At 51.3% G+C, this 23,652-nt stretch overlaps 1 protein-coding gene across 1 annotated transcript; it reads right to left on the bottom strand.

Annotated features, from left to right (window-relative positions):
* Nucleotides 1–1,346: 1,346 nt before the first annotated feature.
* On the bottom strand, nucleotides 1,347–20,369 carry KCNE3 (potassium voltage-gated channel subfamily E regulatory subunit 3). The gene is made up of 3 exons (XM_074942888.1): nucleotides 20,338–20,369; nucleotides 6,305–6,510; nucleotides 1,347–3,708 (listed from the first exon to the last, which is right to left on the bottom strand). Exons 2-3 carry the CDS (start codon nucleotides 6,316–6,318, stop codon nucleotides 3,381–3,383), a joined length of 342 nt encoding a protein of 113 aa, XP_074798989.1. The 5' UTR covers nucleotides 6,319–6,510; nucleotides 20,338–20,369; the 3' UTR covers nucleotides 1,347–3,380.
* Nucleotides 20,370–23,652: the final 3,283 nt, after the last annotated feature.

Consider the following 23,652-nt stretch of genomic DNA (forward strand, 5'->3'; position numbering starts at 1 on the left):
AAGCCTCTACCTTTTGGGCTCGATCCTGCTATGACCAAGGGTATATTGATCTATGCAATTTTTCCCCGACAGATGGGTAGGAGCAAGGACTCTAATCCTCCCACTTATGGCCCGGCACCTCTAGGACCTGGGGTGTATAGACCTAGACAGTTTGTATACATCTTATTTGTATAGTTTTTCCTGACAGACGGGTCAGAGCAAGGACTCTAATCCTCCCCGTATAGCCCGGCACTTCTACGACTGGGGGTGTGCACACCTGAATGATCGATCACTTTATAGGTATGGTATACCTTTTAGCAATATTTAGCAGTATGTTCAACAATCACAGTGCATGTCGTCCCCATTTCGCAATTCTCCACCAAAAATGTTATGCTGATAAGAAGCACACGGGACCTTTTTCAGGGGAAAAGGCAATATGCCGCGTTTATTGAAGAAACAACAATTAGCATAATGACAGGTTTCAGAGTAACAGCCGTGTTAGTCTGTATTCGCAAAAAGAAAAGGAGGACTTGTGGCACCTTAGAGACTAACCAATTTATTTGAGCATGAGCTTTCGTGAGCTACAGCTCACTTCATCGGATGCATACTGTGGAAATTGCAGAAGACATTATATACACAGACACCATGAAACAATACCTCCTCCCACCCCACTCTCCTGCTGGTAATAGCTTATCTAAAGTGATCATCAAGTTGGGCCATTTCCAGCACAAATCCAGGTTCTCTCACCCTCCGCCCCCCCACAGACAAACTCACTCTCTTGCTGGTAATAGCCCATCAAAGGTGACCACTGTCTTCACAATGTGTATGATAATCAAGGTGGGCCATTTCCTGCAGAAATCCAGGTTCTCTCACCCCCTCACCCCCCTCCAAAAACCACACACACAAACTCACTCTCCTGCTGGTAATAGCCTATCCACTGTGATAGGCTATTACCAGCAGGAGAGTGAGTTTGTGTGTGTGGTTTTTGGAGGGGGGTGAGGGGGTGAGAGAACCTGGATTTCTGCAGGAAATGGCCCACCTTGATTATCATACACATTGTGAAGACAGTGGTCACCTTTGATGGGCTATTACCAGCAAGAGAGTGAGTTTGTCTGTGGGGGGGCGGAGGGTGAGAAAACCTGGATTTGTGCTGGAAATGGCCCAACTTGATGATCACTTTAGATAAGCTATTACCAGCAGGAGAGTGGGGTGGGAGGAGGTATTGTTTCATGGTGTCTGTGTATATAATGTCTTCTGCAATTTCCACAGTATGCATCCGATGAAGTGAGCTGTAGCTCACGAAAGCTCATGCTCAAATAAATTGGTTAGTCTCTAAGGTGCCACAAGTCCTCCTTTTCTTTTAACAATTAGCATATGCATTCAATCACCCCCCATTTCCCCCCCACACACACACATACTTTCCCGCCAGTCGATGTTATAGTTACCAGTTTAGAGTCCGGATCAATCCAGTGGCCAACTAGGTTGATCACGGATAGGGAGGAGCCAGGTTCCGTCAGTCGCAGCACGATGCTCCGGGGAAGCCTTGGCAGGACGAACCCAAAGTTTCATAGTTAGGCACCCTGTTTATATAGTGATTTTCCTTTACTGGACCAATGAGTTTTGCACCGTCATGCTGTCATCAATTGTTGTTTGACAAGTGCTTGTTTTCTTAAATTGTCCTTCTTACTTTTTATTTTGTTTTTATTAATTTTTTTAGGGAGTTATCCCAGGCTGGTTTTGATCACAGCTATTTTGTCCCCATTGATAGGTGCCTGTCTCGTTTTTAGAGTCGTTAATTTGCCCTCCGCTGACATTTCAATAGGGGCGTGTTGCAAACTCCTGGGACTCCCGCGTCTGTCTTCAGTTCCTTCCTAGAACATCTGGTTCAGCAATGGCCTTCACACTTACCTCTTAACACACACATTTCTTATTTACACACAAAACAGAATTAATTTACACAGAACATTTTGAACAGGAACATCAAGTTGCAATGCAAATGAAAACAATCACGGCATTCTTTTACTTATTTTAAAATGCTAAACCTACAACAAAGTGGTGACCTTAAAACGTCTGTTACTGCCTTGAAATCAGCCCAGACACAGATTTCGGCTGATGCAGCTTTACCAAATGGCCCATTAGGCCCGTTCCTTTCTGCTGTTCAAAAAGGGTGGCTGGCAGGTTACGGTCAAATCGTACATCAATACATTTCATACATGGTACATTATTATTCTTTATTTTTCATTTTAAATTGTACAAAATACAAACATAAAATCCTACTACTACAACTGTATATCATAGGCCCTATATTGCTAAAAAGTCTCTTTCGGCTACAAATGCAGAAGCCTGTGCTTTTGGAATAGGAGGAACTGAGCTATATCTCTGCTGTCCCCAGGAAGTTCTAAGTAGCCAACAACTGTGTGTGTTACGTGGCCATGGTTGTATAAAATGCACAACCATTTACCCAGTGCAGGGAACACAGCTTGACTCCCTGTGGCGTACAGACCCTCTTGGCCCTCCGCACAGAGATCAGTGGGAGCTGCGTGCGCTCAGCCCCTCTCAAGATGAGCCCCACAGATTTCTTCTCTAGCTGCCGCCCTGAGATTGGGAGGCCTCCCTATTCAGAGGCCCATTAGACTCCAGGCCGCACATGCATAGCAAGAGGCTGACAGGACGTGGAGGGACAAATTAAACAATCCGATTGGCTCATCCGCCAGCCATTCATTCTCTGTTCTGCTGACAGGGGCATCTTCACACACTGATGCTGGGTCATAGCACCAACGTTCTGGACTCTAGGTGCAGACAAGAGGTGCCCTCCTCTTGTGCTCCCACCCAGTCCCCGAACTGTGTCATGCTCTGCCCTAGCCAGGTGCCCACTCACTGGTGAGCTGCGTGCACCATGCACCTGAATCTCCGCATCCATTTAGCTACGATCTCATATGGCGTCCAACATCACAGTAAATAAGAACTTGCAGCACTCACGTGTATCCCATGCTCCTTTGCATTGGAGCAAAGGATTCTGGGATACACTTAAGACCTTCCATCAGCCTATCCCCATGCCCTTTGGTGTAAACAGAGATGCTCCTTTGGAGGAGGACAAGGTTGGTGGGAACTTCACAACTGGCGCAGAGTGATCCAGGACAGGCCTGCTGGAGAGCATCCAGAGCCGTCACATGACTATTCTGCGGCCTCTAAGATCTGACACTCTCTGCCTGTGTGCAAGATCAGGCCTACTAGTGCTCCTCTGCACTAAATGTGTCCGCGTGGCTGTCTCTTAGCAAGATGGAGCCGTGTGTTGGCCCCTCCGAGAAGAGTCTGACTGGACCAGGGAAAAGGGCTTCTCTTGCTACAGAAGGCAGATGCCGGTAGCTGTGCATGTCCTTGCAGCAGGGTCCCTGCCCTGCTCAGATCATAGAGACCCTGTCCTTAATGTATATGTGGTAGGGATCACTCCGCTTGTCCACCTTCCTGGATTTGGTGTACCCCAGAATCAAACTCCCCACCGTGGCGGCAAACAGAATCATCACGAACAAGATGTACATGTAGGAATAGTCGTCTTTGCTGGCTAGCTTGATGTGACTGCCATTCGTCCACCTCGTGGCCTGGTCTGGTGGGCACTGGATGGCACCGTGAAGTGTTTGGTTCAGGGCCTTCAGCAATGAGTGCAGGCTTTGGTACAACGTCTCCGTCAGGTTCCCCACCTCCATGTCCTCGCAACTCCCAGGAAACTTTCTGCCAGGATAAAGGGGGAAAAGTGACTTCAGTCAGGCCTCGCTGGCGGGGCGGGGGGAGGGCACATACACAGTACAGAAAGACCCACTGCAACGAGCCTCAGAGCCCGGGTTAACTACCTGGGATTGCACTGCAGGGCTATATATAGCAGTGTAGACGTCCGGGCTTGGGCTAGAGACCGGGCTCTGAAACCTGGCGTCGGGGTGGGTCTCAGAGCCTGGGTCTGGCCTGAGTCCAAATGTCTACACTGCTAGTTTTAGACCTGCAGCACAAGCCTGAGTCAGTTGACCCGGACTCTGAGACTTGCAGTTTATGTCACAATGGTTTGAGGGAGCTTACAAGTCACACAGCATCACTGCTGCAAGACAGGCCCTGCGGTCATGCTGGCTGATTAGCACCAGCATACAATTTGTGCATATTGGTGAGATGAGATCAAAGTGCAGACCCCAGATAACATAACATTGTGATGTCACCTTCCCCCAAAGGATCCCAAAGCGTAATCCCAAAGTATCACCAGCCACAGACACGCAGCGCCACTGAGATAAGCCACCTCTGGTGCAGAGCACAGCAATCAGACAGCACACAGTGGGGACATTTTGGCCATGTGCGCTTTGGAAAACCCCTGTTCTTACATAGGGAAATCCTGCTCCCTTCCTCTGGATCTACTGTGGGCCCTGGCAGCAAGGTAGTCACAACAGGTCCATTGCAGGGTGGAGGGCACAGGATTTGTGGAGTCTGTAGAGAAGTTTTGGTGTAGGCCTTACAGATCAGGTCTGTGCAGGGGCTCTCTGTGCATGGCTCTGACGATGGATTGAGGTAGGGTGCTCCTGGGGCAGGAGGGTCTGAGACCACACGGATCCACCAGCCCTATGCCTTGATGTACAGGGGGCTGGGGAAGGGGGGGTAAGCAGAGCCCACCGACAGTAACTGCCTCTTTAGGCCTGGTGGGACAGGAAGCTATTCAGGTGCAGCGCAGCTGGAAGGCTTGTCCCCCATCATATCTGCCACACGATCTTCAGCATCTAAGAGCAGCTGTTAAACTGCACAACGCTCCAATGGACCTACCTCGGAAGGAGGAAGGGCTGGGCCGGGCCTGCAGCCCTGGGCCTGTCATTCCGAGGAGGTTCAGGGTCTCCACCCCGAGCCCTGCTTCAAGCCTGTCTCCCCAACACTGCGCTACACCAAAGCTCTGGTGACCCCTCACCAGGTGTGGGCCTCAGCAGAGGTTCACCTCGTATTTCTGCTCCCTGCTTTGCATCGTCCCTCTGTAGCCACCCTGGGGACTTTCCCTCGGCCAAGAGTGACAAGCTACAGATAGGTCCCTTCCTTCCCCACCTGGGGGTCTAACTTCAGCCTGCCTTCTGAAGGCCTGTGATAAATGAAGTCCGGGGGGCAGCTCCCTTTGATGGACACCCAGCCAGCCAGTTAGCTGTAAAATCCCTCTTCGTAGCTGTTCTCTACTTGCTTTACCTGTAAAGGCTTAAAAAGTCCTCCGGGTAAAGAAGTCGGCACCTGACCAAAAGAGCCAATGGGAAGGTAGAACTTTTTAAAATTGGGAGAGAAACTTTCCCTTTGTCTGGTTTCAGAGTAGCAGCCGCATTAGTCTGTATCCGCAAAAAGAAAAGGAGGACTTGTGGAGTACTTTGTCTGCTGTTCTCTGGAGAAGGAGACACGGAGCAGCAATGCTATAAGCAGGAATGTAACGCTTAAACCAGGTATAAAAATTCATCTTCCATACCTAGAAGATATCATTGGACAGGGCATGTTTAAATAGACGCGATTAGGTTTATTTCTTTATTTTGTGGATCTTCTCTGTGCTAACCCCAGATGCTTTTATTTCACTTGTAACCTTTAAGCTGAACCTCAAGAGAGCTATCTTGATGCTTAATTTTTGTAATTGTCTCTTTTAAGCTTTAGCAAAAAGCCTAAGTTCCAAATGTATTTCCTTTCTTTTTCTTTTTAATAAAATTTACCTTTTTTCAGAACAGGGTTGGATTTTTGTGTCCTAAGAGGTTTGTGCATGCTGTTTAATTAGCTGGTAGCCACAGCTAATTTCCTTTGTTTTCTTTCTCAGCTCTTCCCCAAAAGTGGGGTGAAAGGGCTTGAGGATACCCCACAGGGAGGAATTCCCAAGTGCGCCTTCCTGAGTCCAAGGGGTTTTTTTTGCATTCGGGTGGTGGCAGCGTTTACCAAGCCAAGGTCAGAGAACAGCTGTAACCTTGGGAGTTTAATACAAGCTTGGAGTGGCAAGTATTAATTTTTAAAAATCCTTGCGGGCCCCCACCTTCTGCACTCCAAGTGACAGAGTGGGGATTCAGCCTTGACAAGGCCCCTGGAGCAGAGTGCAGCACAGAGGAGACCACCCAGCAAGGTCTACACCTCCATCCACATGGCCCCTGTAGCTGGGTGATCTACAGTGCCGACAGCACGCTCCCCTCATTGTGCTCTCAGCCTGGGAGGGGCACCAGTGGAAGACCCTGGCTAGACAGACACGCAATCAGCTCCTGTCCATCGTGTGCTGGGGCAGCCAGAGAGCAGTCATCCTTGGGGGCCTAACCCCATGTCAGGTAAGCCAGGGTAAATTCTTTGTACTTACACAGCGTCTCCCATCCAAAGAGCGAGACAAAGGGGCCATGTGGTGTTGGCATCCGCCCAGTTGTGGAGATGGACAGGTACAGAGATCCCCAAGGACACACAAGAAGTCGCAGATGTCCACAGATGACTTGGTCTACAGTGTGGATAGCCCTCTACCTTCGGCCCATTGGTGGGGTGGGGCAGAGGAGCTGGTTCACAGGGCCCGTCCTGCAGACGGACAGAGGATGAGTCTCCAGGGCTGTCGATCAGGCACCCCCCACCAGCACTATCATTCAGTTAAACTAAATATTAAAACGGGAGAGCTCTCTGGGGCAGGCACCAACTACTTGGTTCTGCGTCTGTACAGTGCCGAGCACAACAGGGCCCTGATCTTACACTGGGGCCCCAGTTTAACCCATGCCATGTGTGGCTCTCTGCCCCCCCCAGCGGCTAGACCACAGAGATTTGTGATGGTGCTACGGCCATTGAGCTAACGGATCTGATCATTTAACTGAAGCAGTAGAGACTGGCGCTTTTCAATTCAGAGCTTCGATCCCAGCAGACAACCTGCCTGGGACACGGTCAGGCAAGGCACTGTGGTAATGCAACCAACCAACCACCTGATCAAACCTCCCGAGATTTCAGAAAAGCTTTCGGCCTGCTTAGGGGCTACGCTTTGAGTCTGCTCCGGTTCTAGCTGCTCCCCAGCCTGGAGCTGGTCTCTCCTTCCCAACGTATTGCTATTTGTTAAGAAAACCAGACAGGATGTAAAAGTCAAACTAACCGAACAGTGAATCTGGGGACAGGTGAGCCCCTGGTGCGAGTGGAGGTGCAGGGAATCCCGGAAATAAAGGAGGCTGAAGGGGTGAACACAGGGGCCTTGCGGGAGGGGAATGGAGGGATGCCAGGAGCGCCTGGCATGTGCAATACACTCATCCCACAGCAGCACCAAACCGTGCGCCCCTCTAGTTAAACTGCCCCCCAGAAACACTTTAGAGTGGGGCTGCGTTGGGCACTCATAGCTCGAGCTAGGGAGTTAATCACAGCTAATTGCTAGGGTTTGATCCTCCTTCCAACTGCTGAGTGAGGCCGAACACCCTCAAGTCCCAAGGACTTGTGGGGCATGGAGGATCCTCCCAGGGATCAAGCCTGTTGTATTAATTGGGCCTACAAATTGGGCCTCGCTGTGAGCTCAGCTGTAAGGAGTGAACGTTCTTACAACAGCACCACACCTACAGTAATAAATGTTGATGGTGAAAGGTGCAAAGGGACGACACAAAGAGGGAAGGAGTCCAAACAAAAAGGCCTGTTGATATAACTCAGGGACTGTGTTAACACCATGCCTGGTAACCAAGAGGAGGATTGGACCAAAAATCAATGGACCAAAACTGGTGTGTCGGAAATTAGGTCTAACTGGTGAACAAATTAACGAGGGGAAGGGCTGTTGCACCCATCGCTTCCTTCTGGGGTCCTCAAAAGAAAAAAAAACTTTTATTTTTCCAGGGCAGCGGGGGCGAGGGAGTCAAGAGGATGAAACTGGCTGCCAACAACCACTGGCTGAGAGACTGGAGAACGGGAATGGAGCGAGATTCCCCATCATGGCTGCCACCCCCACCGGCTCCTGGGACCCAGGATCCACCATGACACAGTTGGGCCTTCGTCGTCCTGATTCTCAGCAACGTCCCAACAGGGCCAGGCCAAGAGAAGGTCCCAGACTCAGGCTATATCTACTCTACAGACCTGTACTGGCATCACTACACTGCTCAGGGATGTGAAAATCCACCCCCCCACCCCGACCTAGCTCCTCGTGCAGACAGCACTATGTTGATGGGAGAACTCCTCCCGCCAACACCCTCCGCCTCTCGGCGAGGTGGGTTAACTACGCCGCTGGGAGAAACTCTCTTTTTGACGTAGGAGCGTCTTCACGTCAGTGCTGCAGGCGCAGCTGGGCCGATGCAGCGTTTTCAGCGTAGACCTGCCCTCGGTGCTGCTGGTTTTTATGCCAGCACTGGGGCACCGTGTTCTGGCTGGCCGTGCAGTTGTGTGAGAGCAATGGAAGCCCAAGCAAGCACAGGCCCTTGTGCACCCGCACAGTCGCACAGACCCACGCCGGTCACTGCTGCTCTGGCCAAGATTCCCCGCCGCAACACTAGGTCTGTGCCGGTCAGCTGATCCACACAGGACGGCCTTGCAGCTCAAGCCTAGGACTAGGTCTCAGGAGATCTGGCTTCTATTCCCAGCGCTACCACAGAATGTCCCAAAGCAAGTCCTGTCGCCGCTCCCTGACTCAGTTTCCCCATCTGAGACCCAGGGATAACAATACGTCCCTGACACATAGGGGCCCGGCGAGGCTCACTAGTGTTTGGGAAGTGCTTAGAGCTCCTTCGGTGGGGTTGGGCCAAATTGAGGTGTGGTGTCAGCAGGTCTAACTCCGTCAGTGGAGAGGCTCACAACTGCTCTACTGCTGCATTGCGAGGCAGTAGCTTTGGCTGATCACACCGGGGTGGGGAGGCGGTTATGGCCTCCTGCAACCACCTGAGGAGTTTCACCCACTCGCACTGATGCTGCGGCCCTTCGTTCCTTCACAGACAAACGGCAGCAGCTGCCCACTGTTGAGCCCCTCACCAAGGCTGAAAGAGAACATCGCGGTGTGGTTAGTAGCCAGTGCCTGGCAACGCCCTCTCTCCTTCCCTCGCATCACTGGTCCCCCATGTGCCAGCCCTCAGGGGTCACAAGAGCCGAGGAACAACTGACAGGGGGTGCTCAGCACCTGCATTCGATCAGTACCTGGGCGAAGGAAGGAACCGCTAAGCCCAGGCAGAGGGGGACGCAGACAGTAGAGAAAGGGGAGGATGTCATGCAGCCAGGGCTCCTGGTGCCTTTACTTCTGCGGATCACGTTCCCTCTGCTTCCCCTGCCCCGGAGCTCAGCACCATCTGTCCAACATGCATCCATCAGCATCAGTGGGAATTTGTCCTTCTCCCAACCTGGCTAACACTTCAGCTCGTACCTTACACACAGACCAGAGACAATAAACACAGCTTGGGCTAACCATGCCCTGGCCTTGCAACAGCTGGTCAGCTCCACTTAAAGGCTGGGTAAAGACATATTCTTGCCAAATAATCCATTTCACTGGATGCCAGAAGCATTTAATGATGGTATTTTATTACGGATCACCTGGAGGGGCTGGCCCAAGGAGGCACTACAGGAATTCACAGGGCCTCATAACGCATTAGCCAACAAGACGAATTACAGAATATTAGAGTCCATTTACAAACACAGCAGTGACATAACAAGCCCCTAATAAGCAGCAACAGGTCAGTCCTGTTAGACACAGAGGCAGGCAAACCCTGGATCTGGATTTTGCATTTGGCCGAGAGGTTCCAGCTGCAAACAGCAGCCCCATTGCTGGAGCAGGAGATTAGGCCTTGGTTTGCCCTTTACTCTGGTCCCATTGCCAAGGAAGGGAACCAAGCTGGCCCATAAGTTGTAAGCATGTGCAGGGCCCCCAAGCCGTCCTTATGCTTAGGGTCCTCTCTGATCAACGCACTCACAGGGAGACACACCTGTCACTAATTATACTAACGAATGCCCCTGCACTGCCCCTGTGCTGAGGTGACACATCACATCTCTTTTACAAAGCTAGACCCAGGCACAAAGAGGCACCTGCCCCGGGTCAGTGACAGAGCTGGCCACGGCACCCAGGAGCATTACAGTCACGCCATCTCAGAGCTAAAACCGGGGTCAATGTCCTTTGTTTGCCTGGACTCAGCTGCCTTTAGAACCGCGCATCCCGCCCTGCCAAGGAACTGCCAGCAGCAGCGCCGGTCAGAGGCGCTCAGCTGAGCCCCCTTGGCGGTCTACGGAATTCAAGAGATCAAGGAGCGAAGCAACAGGGGAGCAGGAGGGTGTTGCAAGGGGAGATTTCAGGAAGTTTCACACCCTCTGCATAATGAAGAGGCTGGAGAAGCCCTGGCCAGGGGGCTCCTTTCCTAGTTTGGTAGCAAGATCACTGCTTCCTATGGGCTGCTGGCGTGCACCGACCCTGGAGGGAGGGAACGTTTGCCACAGTACCAGGCTAACCCTTGATCTCTTTTGAAACGCTCCACATAAAAGGTCACTTCTCCCTGGCCAGCCTCCAGAGTTGGGCAGAAGGACTTTGGTTTAACATCTCATCGGAAGCATGCCACCAATAAGGGCTTGTCTACATGGGGAAATTTACTAGCATAATCCTACCTCTACAGTTATACCCATGAGCCATTTTTAAATTACTCCAGCTGGTGAAAGGGGTCATACAGCCCCTTCTGTAGATGGACACTCGGTCCCCACAATAGAGGTAGCCGTAGAGCAAGCATCCTAACACCATCCACCTGTAACCCACCCTTACATGGGGTGGCTCTCTGTGCCCCTCAAGCAGCTGGACCACAATGAGGTTTATGAATCGGATAACTGGTTTTGAGCTCAGAGGGAGGGGTCTTTTAGATCAGACAGCTGAGGCTCATGCATCTAGCTGCAGAATGTGACGATGGCTGACCAGGTGCTGGCTCCTGCCAAGGTCCCCAGGCCTCTATGAAACACTGACCAGTACCTAGCTGGATTCAGTCTGGCTCCCCTGTGTGTTATTAGTATTTAGTATACTTAAAAATGTCCTTCTTTGAATGCTTGCAAGCTGCTGCACGCATTAATCTCACTTATAACGTCTGTATCCAATATTGTATGGTAATATTTAAGCATTTGTACTAAAAGTCTCCGTGAATCATCAGACAGGAGAAAGAGACATTAACTAGTGTAAAGTGCTGATCTCCAACAGAAGGTATTACATCCTGCCCAACAAGGAAGGGACACCAAAACCAGACAAACTATTGTGGAACATTAAAGAGGACAAAAGACTTTGTTGATTGTTCTCCCCTCCATGAAGATGAGTCATACAAGTGAATTCCTTCCATCAGCTGAGTTTGCAGCTCAAAGCACAAGGTGCGGAAGGGGATAAAAACCCCTAACAATAAACTGTGTGCACTGCTTGGACTCTGGAAGGCAAGGATTGCTAGCCATAAACAAAAGATCCCTCAGCTGGGTGGCGAAACAGATCAGAGTATCCAAGGGGACTGTCTGTGACTCCATGTTAATTAAGCCTGTTATAGCACCTGAGGCGTTTACACGTGGTTGGTGAAATCCCAGGGCGGGTCTACACTACCGCGTAAAGCAATCCAACTTACATCGCTCAGGGGCGTGAAAAAGGCGCACACCCCCGAGTGACGCCAGTTACAGCACCTAAGCGCTGTCCCCACCAGCTTCTCGCGGAGCTGGAGCGGTTATGCCGACGGGAGAACGCTCTGCCATGGGCACGGACTGGCTTCACCAGATGCGCCGCAGCGGTGGAGCTGCACTTGTGCAAGGGCGCCAATGCAGCGCTTCTAGTGTCGCCCTGCCCTGTGCTGAGGAAGCTGGGCAGCAGCCTATCGCGCGCCAGGCAGGCACTCAGGGAACCCGCCCTGCTGCGGCCAGGGCCCGCCAAAGGTGCCGACTTCCCCTCTAGCCAGGGGGTGCTTGACCCCTGCCTCTGCCCCAGGCCCTGCCCCCACTCCACCCCTTCCCCCAAGTCCCTCTCCTGCCTCTTCCCACCCCCACTCTGCCCCCATCCCGCTTCTTCCCTGCCTTCTCCCCCGAGCGCACCCCATGCCCGCTCCTCCCCCGCCCTCTGGGAGGGAGGGGAAGAGTTGGTCAGCGGGGCCACTGGCAAGTGAGAGGGGCTGGGGGAGGCTGCCTTTTCTCTGTTGGTGCTCCTGGACCTGCCGCGGTTGGGGGAGGGGCAGTCCGAACCTAGTCCCGGCCCAGACCTGCCCCAGCCGGGGGGTACCTATCCCATGGCCCCAGCCCCGGAGCCACCGCGGGGAGAGAGAGCTGGGGGGGAGTTCTCTCTCCCCACCATAGCCCCAGAGCACTCTCCTGCACCCCAAACCCCTCATCCTCGACCCCACCCCAGAGCCCGCACTCCCAGCCCTCACACCCCTGCATCCCAACCCTCTGCCCCAGCCCGTAGCCCCCTCCTACACCACATGAATTTTGTTATGTGCACCAATATGAAGGTGACGTGTCACACATCACCTCCATATCGGTGCTCATAACAAAATTCATTCCACACATGGGTGGGAAAAATTAGAGGGAACACTGGCCCTGTGTATAGAACCAATCTAGAGTTTGTGCCTGGCTCTTAACAGACTGCTCGGAGGTTGGTATTCAAGCTCTTGAGACACTGCAGGACAGCTTGACACAGAGGCCGCAGGTTCAAGCCCTGCGGCTGCTCACATGCTCAGGGGTATCACGTGATAAGTGGTGGCCCCCACAGGAAGCTCAGCCGGGCAGAGCTCTGAAGCTCAGGGTGAGCTACCCCAGAGGGGAAGGTCTCTTAGCTCAAAGCCAGCAGAAGAGCCATAATTCTCTGTGGTCCAGCCGCTAGAGGAAAAGAGCCACACTAAGCAAGTATGGACTGATGACAAACTCATGTGCCCCAGCCATACTCTAGAGGACCCACCGATCTCCCCACTGGGGGAAAGAGGACTAAGTTAGCCCCTGACCTCTCAGGGTGGTTGTTGTGGCCTAGACCCAGGACCAAGGCTGAGTTTATTTCATAGCTGGCTGAGTAAGGCATCAGAAGGTAACAACCATCAGCCAACTCCCAACACAGGCTGGGTTTGAACTGCTGACCTAGAGCTGGGAGGGGCTGCAATTCACAAGCTAACGAGTTCCCAGCTACACCTCTCTGAAAGGACAACAAGGCTCTGTAGCGCCAACAGGGCTGGTCCACTTGAGCTTCCTGCCAGGGCCAGACACTGGCTTCTGCAGCTCTCGCAACAAAGGAAAGGATAATTGTCTCCATTATTCAGGGTCCTGCCTAGGGGCGGAGTTGAATACCTGCCCATGTCTCTCATGAATGCAGCAATTGTTCTGTCAGAGGGTAAACTGATATCTTGGGATGTCAATGGCTTAGTCACCTGCTAAGGACCTGTATCCCATACAACTCTTTGGCACTTGTCAGGCCCATTATTGCAATCCCCTTTCTAATGCCTCCGGAAAAGTGAAGCCCGGTCTACACTTCAGGGTTAGGTCACCGTAAGCTGCCTTGAGTCCACTGAGCTGTGGAAGTGTCTTCAATTAAATTCGGCTCCCGTTGACGTAAAGTGCCTCCCTACACCGATTTAGTAATGCCACCTCCCCGAGCGGTCGATGTCATTAGGTCGACACAGAATCAGCGCAGAGCTGCCTAGGAAAGAGCACTGCGGAAAGGGATCTGGGCGTCATAGTGGATCACAAGCTAAATATGAGTCAACCGTGTAATGCTGTTGCAAAAAAAGTGAACATCATTCTGGGATGTATTAGCAGAAGTGTTGTAAGCAAGACACGAGAAGTAATTCTTCCACTCTACTCCGCTCTGATTAGGCCTCAGCTGGAGTATTGTGTCCAGGTCTGGGCATCACATTTCAGGAAGGATGTGGACAAATTGGAAAGAGTCCAGAGAAGAGGAACAAAAATGATATAAGGTCTAGAAAACATGACCTATGACGGAAAATTGGAAAAATTGGGTTTGTTTAGTCTGGAAAAGAGAAGACTGAAAGGGGACATGATAACAGTTTTCTAGTATGTAAAAGGTTGTTAGAAGGAGGTGGAAGAAAAATTGTTTTTCTTAACCTCTGGTGATAGGACAAGAAGCAATGGGCTTAAATTGCAGCAAGGGCAGTTTAGGTTGGACATTAGGAAAAATTCCTAACTGTCAGGGTGGTTAAGCACTGGAATAAATTGCCTAGGGAGGTTGTAGCAGGCGGTTGGACTAGATGACCTCCTGAGGCCCTTCTGATATTCTATGATTTCAACTACATGTTAGCTCGCTTCAGCTTGAAAGCCCTTTTTGCAGTGGATCTTGAATCTCCTACTTCATATGAACAGCCGTAGTGGGCCAGACCAATGATCCATCTAGCCCAGTGTCTTGCCTCTGACATTGGCCAGTGCCAGATGCTTCAGAAGGAATGAACAGAACAGGGCAATTATTGAGTGATCCATTCCTTGTTGTTCATTCTCAGCTTCTGGCAGTTGGATGTTTAGGGACATCCAGAACATGGAGTTGCATCCCTGCTCATCTTGGCTAATAGCCATTGATGGATCTATCCTCCAGGAACTTCTTTAATTCTTTTTTTAACCCAATTATACTTTTGGCCTTTACAATGTCCCCTGGAGGGAAGCAAGGAGGCTTTCAGAGGACGAATCTATGAGAGAGTTGTGGGCCTCACTTGACATGAGTAATACAATATGGGGGAAGCCTTATTTCTTAGGAGATAGGATTAGGGAGGTAAATGAATCAGCAGGCTGGAAACAGAATGTCTGGACTAGCTAAGATAAGGGAGAACACCCAGGAAACCATTTATAATGGACAAGATAATGGATAAGCTAAGCCTGGAACATAAGATGAGGTAGGTACAGAGTAAGTTGCGCATGGACAGTGCACACTGTACAGGAATTGGTTTCTGGAAAGTGACCATGCCAATCCCAAAATGGGTGATGCAGTACACAGTAAATGCCATAGAACGTGTAAATGTATATAAAGGAAGAGATTTACTATGTAACTTTGGATGTGTGGTACGCCCGATACACACCCCATGCTTGAGTCTGAACAACTCAGCCTAGCTGTGCCGTATGCCAAATAAAGGAACCTGAGTGACAAGACTGGAGTCAAACTGAGTTCTTGGGGAATCGAGGGGAAGAGGTCTCAGGGGAAACCCAACACAGAGGTGCCATGACTCAGATCCCCTCGTCTGGAGCAGGTAACGTATACACCCCTTAGAGTAAGGGGCGCGACCCAGTGTTAAAGGAAATGGCATTGGAAGGGTTTAACGGTTTAAACAAAGTTAGCACCACACTGGAAAAGTAGGTTAAATCTAAGGGACGCCCCAGAAGTATTACAGGGAAACTAGGACTGGGTGAAAAAAGGAACTCCAGAGAGTGGTACTGGAGAGAGAGAAAAGAATGCATGGCAGAGCACCGCAGTGGTCCTCCGAATGCCACTGAAATGTTCAAAAATTCCTGAAAAAAGGCAGGAGGAAAACGATGTCTATTCCCTATCTGCATAAATTCAAAGTAAAAAGCAGCTGCCCTTCCAGGACTATATTTAGTGAGTACAGTTTTGCGGCAAAGTGAACGAAGTTAAAAAAGAAGTGCAAAAACCAAACAATAAGCTTAGAGCCCCTGAAAAAAATGTCAGTTTAAAAAATAATTAATTTAAAAAAACCCTTAAAAGTTAAAAAAAAGCTTTTGGACAAATAAACCCTGCTGAGTTGAGAAGGAATTAAACAGTTGGGGGTTGCAAAAACGTTTAAAAGGACGTTAACATGTTAAAGAAGAGAATGCTCAGTTTAAGACTGAAACCCAGTTATGGCAGTAAAACTCTGTGCAGTCATGTCCGGTGACACCCTTGGTCATAAAATAAATTATGCAACGGGGAGGTCAAGTGGTGACAACTACTACCACTATATGCTTTTCCCCCCGAAACGCCTTTACAGCCATTCTGAAGGAAGTGGGCCCTTCCCAATGAATGTGTCTGGAAATAATTAACTGCGCCGGCTGCTGCGGGCAGAGTGACAATCTCATTTGAGTAGCTGGACTATAAGTAATTCAGTCAAAATCTCTAAAAAGCAAATGGGGATTTCAATATGGTTTCACTGCTTCCAGATATACGAGTGAAAATGTGACAAAATCTGACATAAAAATATAATTAAGAGCAGTGCAAAGGGCATTAATCAGCTCAAACCACAGATTGTAAAAAGGGGAGAAAACACCTAGTCAGTTAAAAAAATACCGCCCATCACTCAAAAATAAATGTACGGGTAACAATCAGGTTACGAATGCCTCAAAGAGCAGCACTCCGTCCACTCTGCCTACAACGCCAGCCTCAAAGGTTTCTGCTACCACTGGCTGGAATTTTTTTTTTTTTTTTTTGGCTGATTTTCAACCACATCACAGAGCTGGTAACATTTTGGGGAAAATTAAAATGTTGATGAAAAATATTCAGCCCGATTCCAGCTGCTACTTTCTGCTCCTTCAAAACCTTCCTTAAGATCCCCCCCCCACCCCCGGCCCCGCACTGCAATGCCCGTAAGAAGCATTTGCAGGTTAATGGTAGATCCAGGAGGAGAGCCCAGACTGTGAGTCAAGCAATCTGGGTTCTCTTCCACTACCACTAATCTGATAAGGGACCTTGGGCAAGTAACTTCACCTATCTGTGCCTCTAGCTAGGACCATCTCTCGCTCAGTGTTTGTACCCAGCGTGGGGCTATGAGGCTGTTTGGATATTACTGCTAAGTCAGGCGGTAACTGGGTTGTGAGAGTGTGGAATGTAAGGTGAGGCTAGACGTAATTGTGCAGCTCTAAAATGCTGGACTGGAGCCACGGGAGTGGGGGATTGTTATGTGAAACTGAATAACGATTGCTACAGAAAATTGGGTGGCTTTCCTGCAAACTCTGATTCCATGGTGGGAAGAAATACAGGCAACGCAATCGGTCCTACCTGCATACCCTGTCCTGTTGCCAGCTCAGTGGATTGTTGCCATGAAGTCCCACCCTCTTTAAGACAGAGGACTGTAATCCCAGTGCCCTTGTCATAATGTATTTAAACCCCGCCCCCCATAAAATTCCAGGGCTGATCCTTCTAGCCTGGACTATGCTGGCAGAAATCAAGCACAGAATTCCCCAGTGGCCCAGCTCCACTGGCAGGAACAAGGATGGAAGCCATAGCCCTGGTCTACACTAGGACTTAAGGTCGAATTTAGCAGCGTTAAATCGATGTAAACCTGCACCCGTCCACACAATGAAGCCCTTTTTTCGACTTAAAGGGCTCTTAAAATCGATTTCCTTACTCCACCCCGACAAGTGGATTAGCGCTTAAATCGGCCTTGCCGGGTCGAATTTGGGGTACTGTGGACACAATTCGATGGTATTGGCCTCCGGGAGCTATCCCAGAGTGCTCCATTGTGACCGCTCTGGACAGCGCTCTCAACTCAGATGCATTGGCCAGGTAGACAGGAAAAGAACCGCGAACTTTTGCATCTCATTTCCGGAGACTGCGGGAACTGTGGGATAGCTGCCCACAGTGCAACACTCCGGAAGTCGACGCTTGCCTCGGTACTGTGGAAGCACTCCGCCGAGTTAATGCACTTAATGCACGTAGAGCATTTTCTGTGGGGACACACACACTCGAATATATAAAAACAATTTCTAAAAAACCGACTTCTATAAATTCGACCTAATTTCGTAGTGTAGACATACCTATAGTGTAGACAGGGCTCAGGCATTTTTCTCCCTGTATGATGTCTAACACCGCTCAGAGCAGGGTTAAACAGCAGAGTGGTTAAGAACAGCTGAGCCCTGCCTAGGGAAGCACTTTCACTGTTATTACCATCTATGGATCTACACCACCAGGGAACCGTGGGGTTTATTTTTGCCAACCCAGAGGCAACCTCTGTTAAACTCTGCCTCAGTGATGACCCCATACCTGTCCTAGAGCTTCACTTCCGCAGGAGTTTGACAGAAACATCGGAAAGATCCACATCCTCCCCCATTCTCCCAGTGGAAACGCAATTTAGCATCTATCCTCGTATGATGATTTCCTCTCCCCAAACCCCCGATTTAGGAGAGGCGGGTGGACTCGTCCTCCCACTCCTGGGAGATGCTGTGTGCTGCCGATGCCCCTTGACAAACACATTTTATTGGAGGGCCTCACCACCCAGGCAAGTGGTTCCCATCCCAGCTCACCTGGCCGCTTTCTCCCCTTGCTTCCTTTCCTGTTAGTGTCTATCCATAGTTCCTTTCCACCACCCTCCTCTGAGCAGAGGGGACCAGCAGGGCACCAGCAGGTAACTCTCTCCCAGATTGCTACTGAGGAGCTAGACCTGGCAGGGACTTGCAACATTTGGATTTTTAACACTCCCGAACATCACAGGGGTTTGAAGGCTGGGAATTTTGTTTAAGCCACTCACTAACACACGTGGTGTCAGGCTTTACCTGTATATGAGCATTTAATCATTGAAATACACAGTTCATTTCAAGGGGTAGCGACCCACATAGGGGTAGGTATCTGCATAATCACCCTCAGTAACCCCGCAAGTCAGTCTTTGTCCCCCTCTTGTGGCTGATTCACAGAAGGGGTTGAAGAGTCTGTGGCTTCTAATCGAGGGTACATCTAGACTGGCATAAAAGGCATCTCTTTAAAGCAAGTTAGCGACACATTTTAAAATCCTGCTGTGGACAGGACAAGTATTTTAATGTGTGTTAGCTGGAATTGTTAAAATACCTCTTGTTCGGTCCACAACACTAGGGTTTGAAAACACGTTGGCTACATTGCTTTAACTAATATGTTTTGAAAACACACCTTTTATCTGAGCCTAGACAAGCCCTAAGGGATTTAATTCTTTATTCAATTGTTAGAGGCTTATGCTTTTGTTACTGAAGGTCCTATCTAACTCACCTGATTGGCCCACGTTGGTTCAAGTTACATATGCCCAATAAAGTATTTCCAGTCTCCTGTAACAAAACCATAGGCACCTAGGATTTCCTAGTGCCCACGCCACGGCTACTTAGAACTTCACTGTGACATGTGACAGCCCAGATCCTCCTGCTCCCAAAGCATTAGCCCACACCATTTTTTATTATTATTTGTATATGATAGCGCCCAGGAGCTCTAGTCATGGACCAGGACCTCATTGTGCTAGGCCCTGTACAAACACAGAACAAAACAGTCCCTGCCCTGAAAGATCTTAAAGGAGAATCTCCATTAGCTATTAGCAGCATAATGTTTATGACCCAGTTGAGTGGTGCTCACTCCATCCAGTAGAGGGCAGTGCCGCATGCACTCTAGACAGGACTTTCAAGTAACAACTAATAATTATTCAACCAATTCCCCCCTTCAAACTCCGCACACCTAGAGTTACCTCTACCCTAAGAAAAGTCTTCAGTGTAAAAAAATGCCTCCTCTCGCCCAGCTACTATAAGGCTGGCTAACAAGGCTTTGCCAAGCTCTCTCGAGAGGATGTTCAGATTTTGGGAGCCAACAAGGATGACAATATTTTTAGCCCAAAGGTTAAAACTTTCTGCGAAGAAGTTAAGCGCCTGAAAAGGTGCTTTTGTTAGGATACGCTCCTCACCCCAGCATCCGCGTCATCCACACCCACTCTGGCTTTGTATCACCCAGTTCCAAAGCAAAGGCACTCTCCACAACACGCCCAGGGCCAGAACGTCTCAATTAGGACAAATCCCCCTTCCCCCAGCTCACACACGCCAGGTATGTGTCACCCCGGGAGTCCCCTGAGCAGTTTGGTTCTCCCTGAGCCCCCCAGCGCCTCCTGCAGCAAAAGGACAGGGGGCTGGGGCACGGGGAAGCGGGGTGGGAGGGATTTGGGGACAGGGGTGAGGGGGATAGGTGAGGGACCCTGGGTCAAGAAGTAGGTAGTAGGTGAGGTCTGAAGACAGGTGGTAAGGGATCTTTGGGGGAATGTGCAGAGGGTTTGGAGGGTCCCCTGGGATAGGGGATAGGAGCTCCATAGGGAAAGTGCAGGGGGGAGGGTCAGGGGTCTCCTGGTACAGTGTGTGTGGGGGGGGGGGAACGGGGATCCCCTAGGGAAGGAGGGAGAGTCAAGTATCCCCTGGGACACCAGATAGGGGCTCCCTGGGGAAGATGAATGGGGGTTTGGGGGTTCCCTGGGTGGGTTGGGAGTCCCTGAGGCAGTAGATGGAGGCTCCGGGGGGGGCAGGGGTCCCCAGGGAAGGGGGAGCCCTGGGGGATCGAGGGGTCCCCGGGGCAGGGCGGCTCCCGGGGGGGGGGGTCAGGGGTCCCCAGGGCAGGGGACGGGGACTCCCTGGGGGGAATTCGGGACCGGAGGGGGGGTCTCCCGGGAGGGGCTTCAGGAGCTCCCTGGGAAAGACCCCACCCGGGGATCCTGCGGCACCTCTCGAGCCCCCGGACCGTGGCTCCGCGCAGCGCCTGTCCCAGCCCGTCCCCGGCCGCCCCGCACTCACCCGCCGCTCGCTCCCCGCAGGCCGGCTGTGGCTGCGGCACGTGGGGGCCGCTGCCCCGGTCCCAGCCCCGCCCGCCGCGGCTGGGAGGGGAGCGCATCGTCCCCCGGCTGCAGCCATCGGCACCGCCCGTCCCGGGGCAGGGCCACCTGCTACCGCTGCCCCACACTGCCGCCGGGGGGCGCCTCTGTCCCAGCGCGGGGCAGGGGGCTCCTCTCCCCGATCCGTGTCCCTGCCCCTCCAGCCTCTGGCAACGAGCCCCTGCCCCCTCCGGTACCTCAGCCCAAGGGGCAACCCACACACCCCGGGCCCCGCTGGCTCCTGGCCATGTCCCCCTACGTGAGGGGTGCCGGCTCCCTGCCATATGCCAGCAGCCCCGAGGCCATGGGTCCCAGCTCCCTGCCACCTCCCTGGGTAGAGGGTCCCGGCTCCCTGCCATGTGCCTCAGGCCTGGGGTCCTGGCTCCCTGCCACGTCCCCAGATACAGGGTCCCGGTTCCCTGCCACGTCCCCGGGGCCTGGGATCCCGGCTCTCTGGCACATCCCCAGGGCCTGAGGTCCCAGCTCCCTGCCACGTCCCCGGGGCCTGGGATCCCGGCTCTCTGGCACATCCCCAGGGCTTGAGGTCCCAGCTCCCTGCCACATCCCCGGGGCCTGGCTCCCTGGCTCCCTGCCATATCCCTGGGTACAGGGTCCCGGCTCCCTGCCAAGGCCCCCAGGCAATTAGTTCCTGGCTCCCTGCCACATCCCCCAGGCCTGGCGTCCTGGCTCCCTGTCATATGCCCCCAGCCCCACCCCCTGCTTGGCCAGAGTCGTCACTAGGGCGGATGCAAAAGTCTCGGGGAAGTCAGGAGGAGCTGAAAGGGCTGGCCCAGCACTTCCCTCTTCTGTACTCTCAGTCTTTCCTCTTCCTCTTCTCCATGCCAGATGACCCCTTGCTGCTGGCTCCAGCTTTGGCACCCTTTGGCCTGGAGGGGTCTGTGGCACCAATCACTCTTGGTTCATGGAATTAAATGAGCCATTTATGCACAACGGCAGCTGGCAGCCCTGGGAAGCGTGATCCCCAGAGAGCAGAGGCAGGGGCCCAGCAGCCTGCCCCTACTGGTCACGGGGCTTGTTCCATGCTCCACAGATCTCCTTAACCCCTGTCCATCTGGGTTGAGAGCTGGGTGCAGGAGCCAACCTGCACTGGTGGTGTTGGCTGGTGAGCATTCCCACAAAGAGGATGAGAGAACGTACAACACATGCCAGATGCTAGTCGCTTTGCTTAATCCGCTACGGAAGGCACTCAGCTACGATGGTGGTGAGTGCGGTATCAGAAGCTTTGTCCCAGCTGATTCCGTTCTACCTCTTGGGTGCCTTTGCTGTGATGAGTAATGAGGGGTGGTTGGCAAGGGTGTGTGGTCCTTAGCAGGAAGAGGTGACTCAGCTCGGCAGTGGCTTCACTCCTTTTAATACAGAAGGATCCAGATGGTGAACAAGGGCAATTGATTATCTAAGCCAAGGGCTCTCTTTCGAAGGATACTGTGCGGTCATGCAGCATGTGTATACTAAGTGGATTAGCAAGGAGATATGAGTCATGCTATCTGCTGTGTGTGGAGAATAACTATCCGTGTAGCTCCATTATGGATGATACCACTGGTGGAGAGGCCTGGCTACCTGCTGCCTACTGGAGACTGGGGTTGGCGGGAGGTCTCATTGGGTGAGGCTCAGTCAGGACCAGACAGAGGTAGTCTCGTTAGGGTGGGGGACGTAGCTAGAAGAACTGACTGGAATTTGATCAGCTCTGCCAACTGTTGGTGACTGGCCACTATATGTGAAAGAGATTAGCAATTTACAGGTGTTCTTAGACTTGGGGCTGCTGCTGGGGGCCTAGATAGGTGAGGCCCTTGAGCATTCTCCAGGAGGGCCCCTCACCTCTAGAAAATGCTTCCCACCCTGCTCTGCCCGGGCTGATGGGCTGCACTGCAAGGCTCATGGGGGAATTACATTGGGGACTGGACCTAAGGATGGTTATGGGGGACAGTGGCATTGGATCTAAGCTATTTAATCATAGAATCATAGAACTGGAAGGGACCTTGAGAGGTCATCAGGTCCAGTCCCCTGCACTCAATGCAAGACTAAGTATTATCTCTGGACCATCCCTGACAGGTGTTTGTCCAACCTGCTCTTAAAAATCCCCAATGATGGAGATTCCACAACCTCCCTAGGCAATTTATTCCAGTGCTTAACCACTCTGACAGTTAGGAAGTTTTTCCTAATGTCCAATATAAACCGCCTTTGCTGCAATTTAAGCCCATTTGCTTCTTGTCCTGTCCTCAGACGTTAAGAAGAACATTTTTTCTCCCTCCTTCTAACAATCTTTTATGTACTTGAAAACTGTTATCATGTCCCCTCTCAGTCTTCTCTTCTCCAGACTAAACAAACCCAATTTTTTCAATCTTCCCTCATAGGTCATGTTTTCTAGACCTTTAATGTAATGTTATAGTTACTTTGAATAAGGAATCTTGTAACCTTTCCCCCAGCTTGGGAAGAGCCTTTCCATTAGCTGGGTTTTATAGACCAAAATAAATAGACACAGTCCCCCTCCTTCCCACTACAGGCTTTGTGCACATGGGTATCAGGGTTTTTCCCATCTGCACTTGGAACTTGATCCTGCAGGCCTGCACCCCAGTGATCCCAATTGACTTCGGTTTGCTGTGAGCAAGGACTGCTGCTACCCTGGTAAAGATTGCGGGCCGGGGTATCCAGGACGTTGCATAGGAAGTTCTGTGCACATAAGTGTTGGCACGCATAACTGTCTGGAATTTGAGAGGAGATGTCTGAGAGCACCATTATTTAATCTCTTACTAGAGAAACCAGCATTTCACAATCCTGGCTTCAGGCAAAGGAAGAGAACAACATATGGGTCCACTCCCGCTCCCATTGAAATCAAGGTCAAAACTCCCATCAACTTCAGTGGGAACAGTCTGCACCATGTTATTTGTGCTTTGTGGCATGACTGTAATCCAAATTCAGTCTGATTTCTGTGTACCCTAGCTTATTAATAGACAAACCCAAGAGATATACCCGAGTTACACTTCAGACAAGGTGTAACCCTTCTGCCAGGTGGAGCCGGCAGCAACCAGGGCCAGGTTCAATACCTAGGGGTTCCTTTTCAACAATGCAACACAGAACCAGCTCGAGCCCCCATCCAATAACCTGGGAAAATTACACACCACTCCCTGGGCACCTCTGAGAGACAGTACTTCCCAGCTTGCAAGCACAGAGTCTGAGTGTAGAAAAGAAACTTTTAATGAAAGGCGGGAAGTCACCCGAC

This window comes from Natator depressus, chromosome 1 (assembly GCF_965152275.1).
Source record: "Natator depressus isolate rNatDep1 chromosome 1, rNatDep2.hap1, whole genome shotgun sequence".
Classification (NCBI taxonomy): domain Eukaryota; kingdom Metazoa; phylum Chordata; order Testudines; family Cheloniidae; genus Natator; species Natator depressus.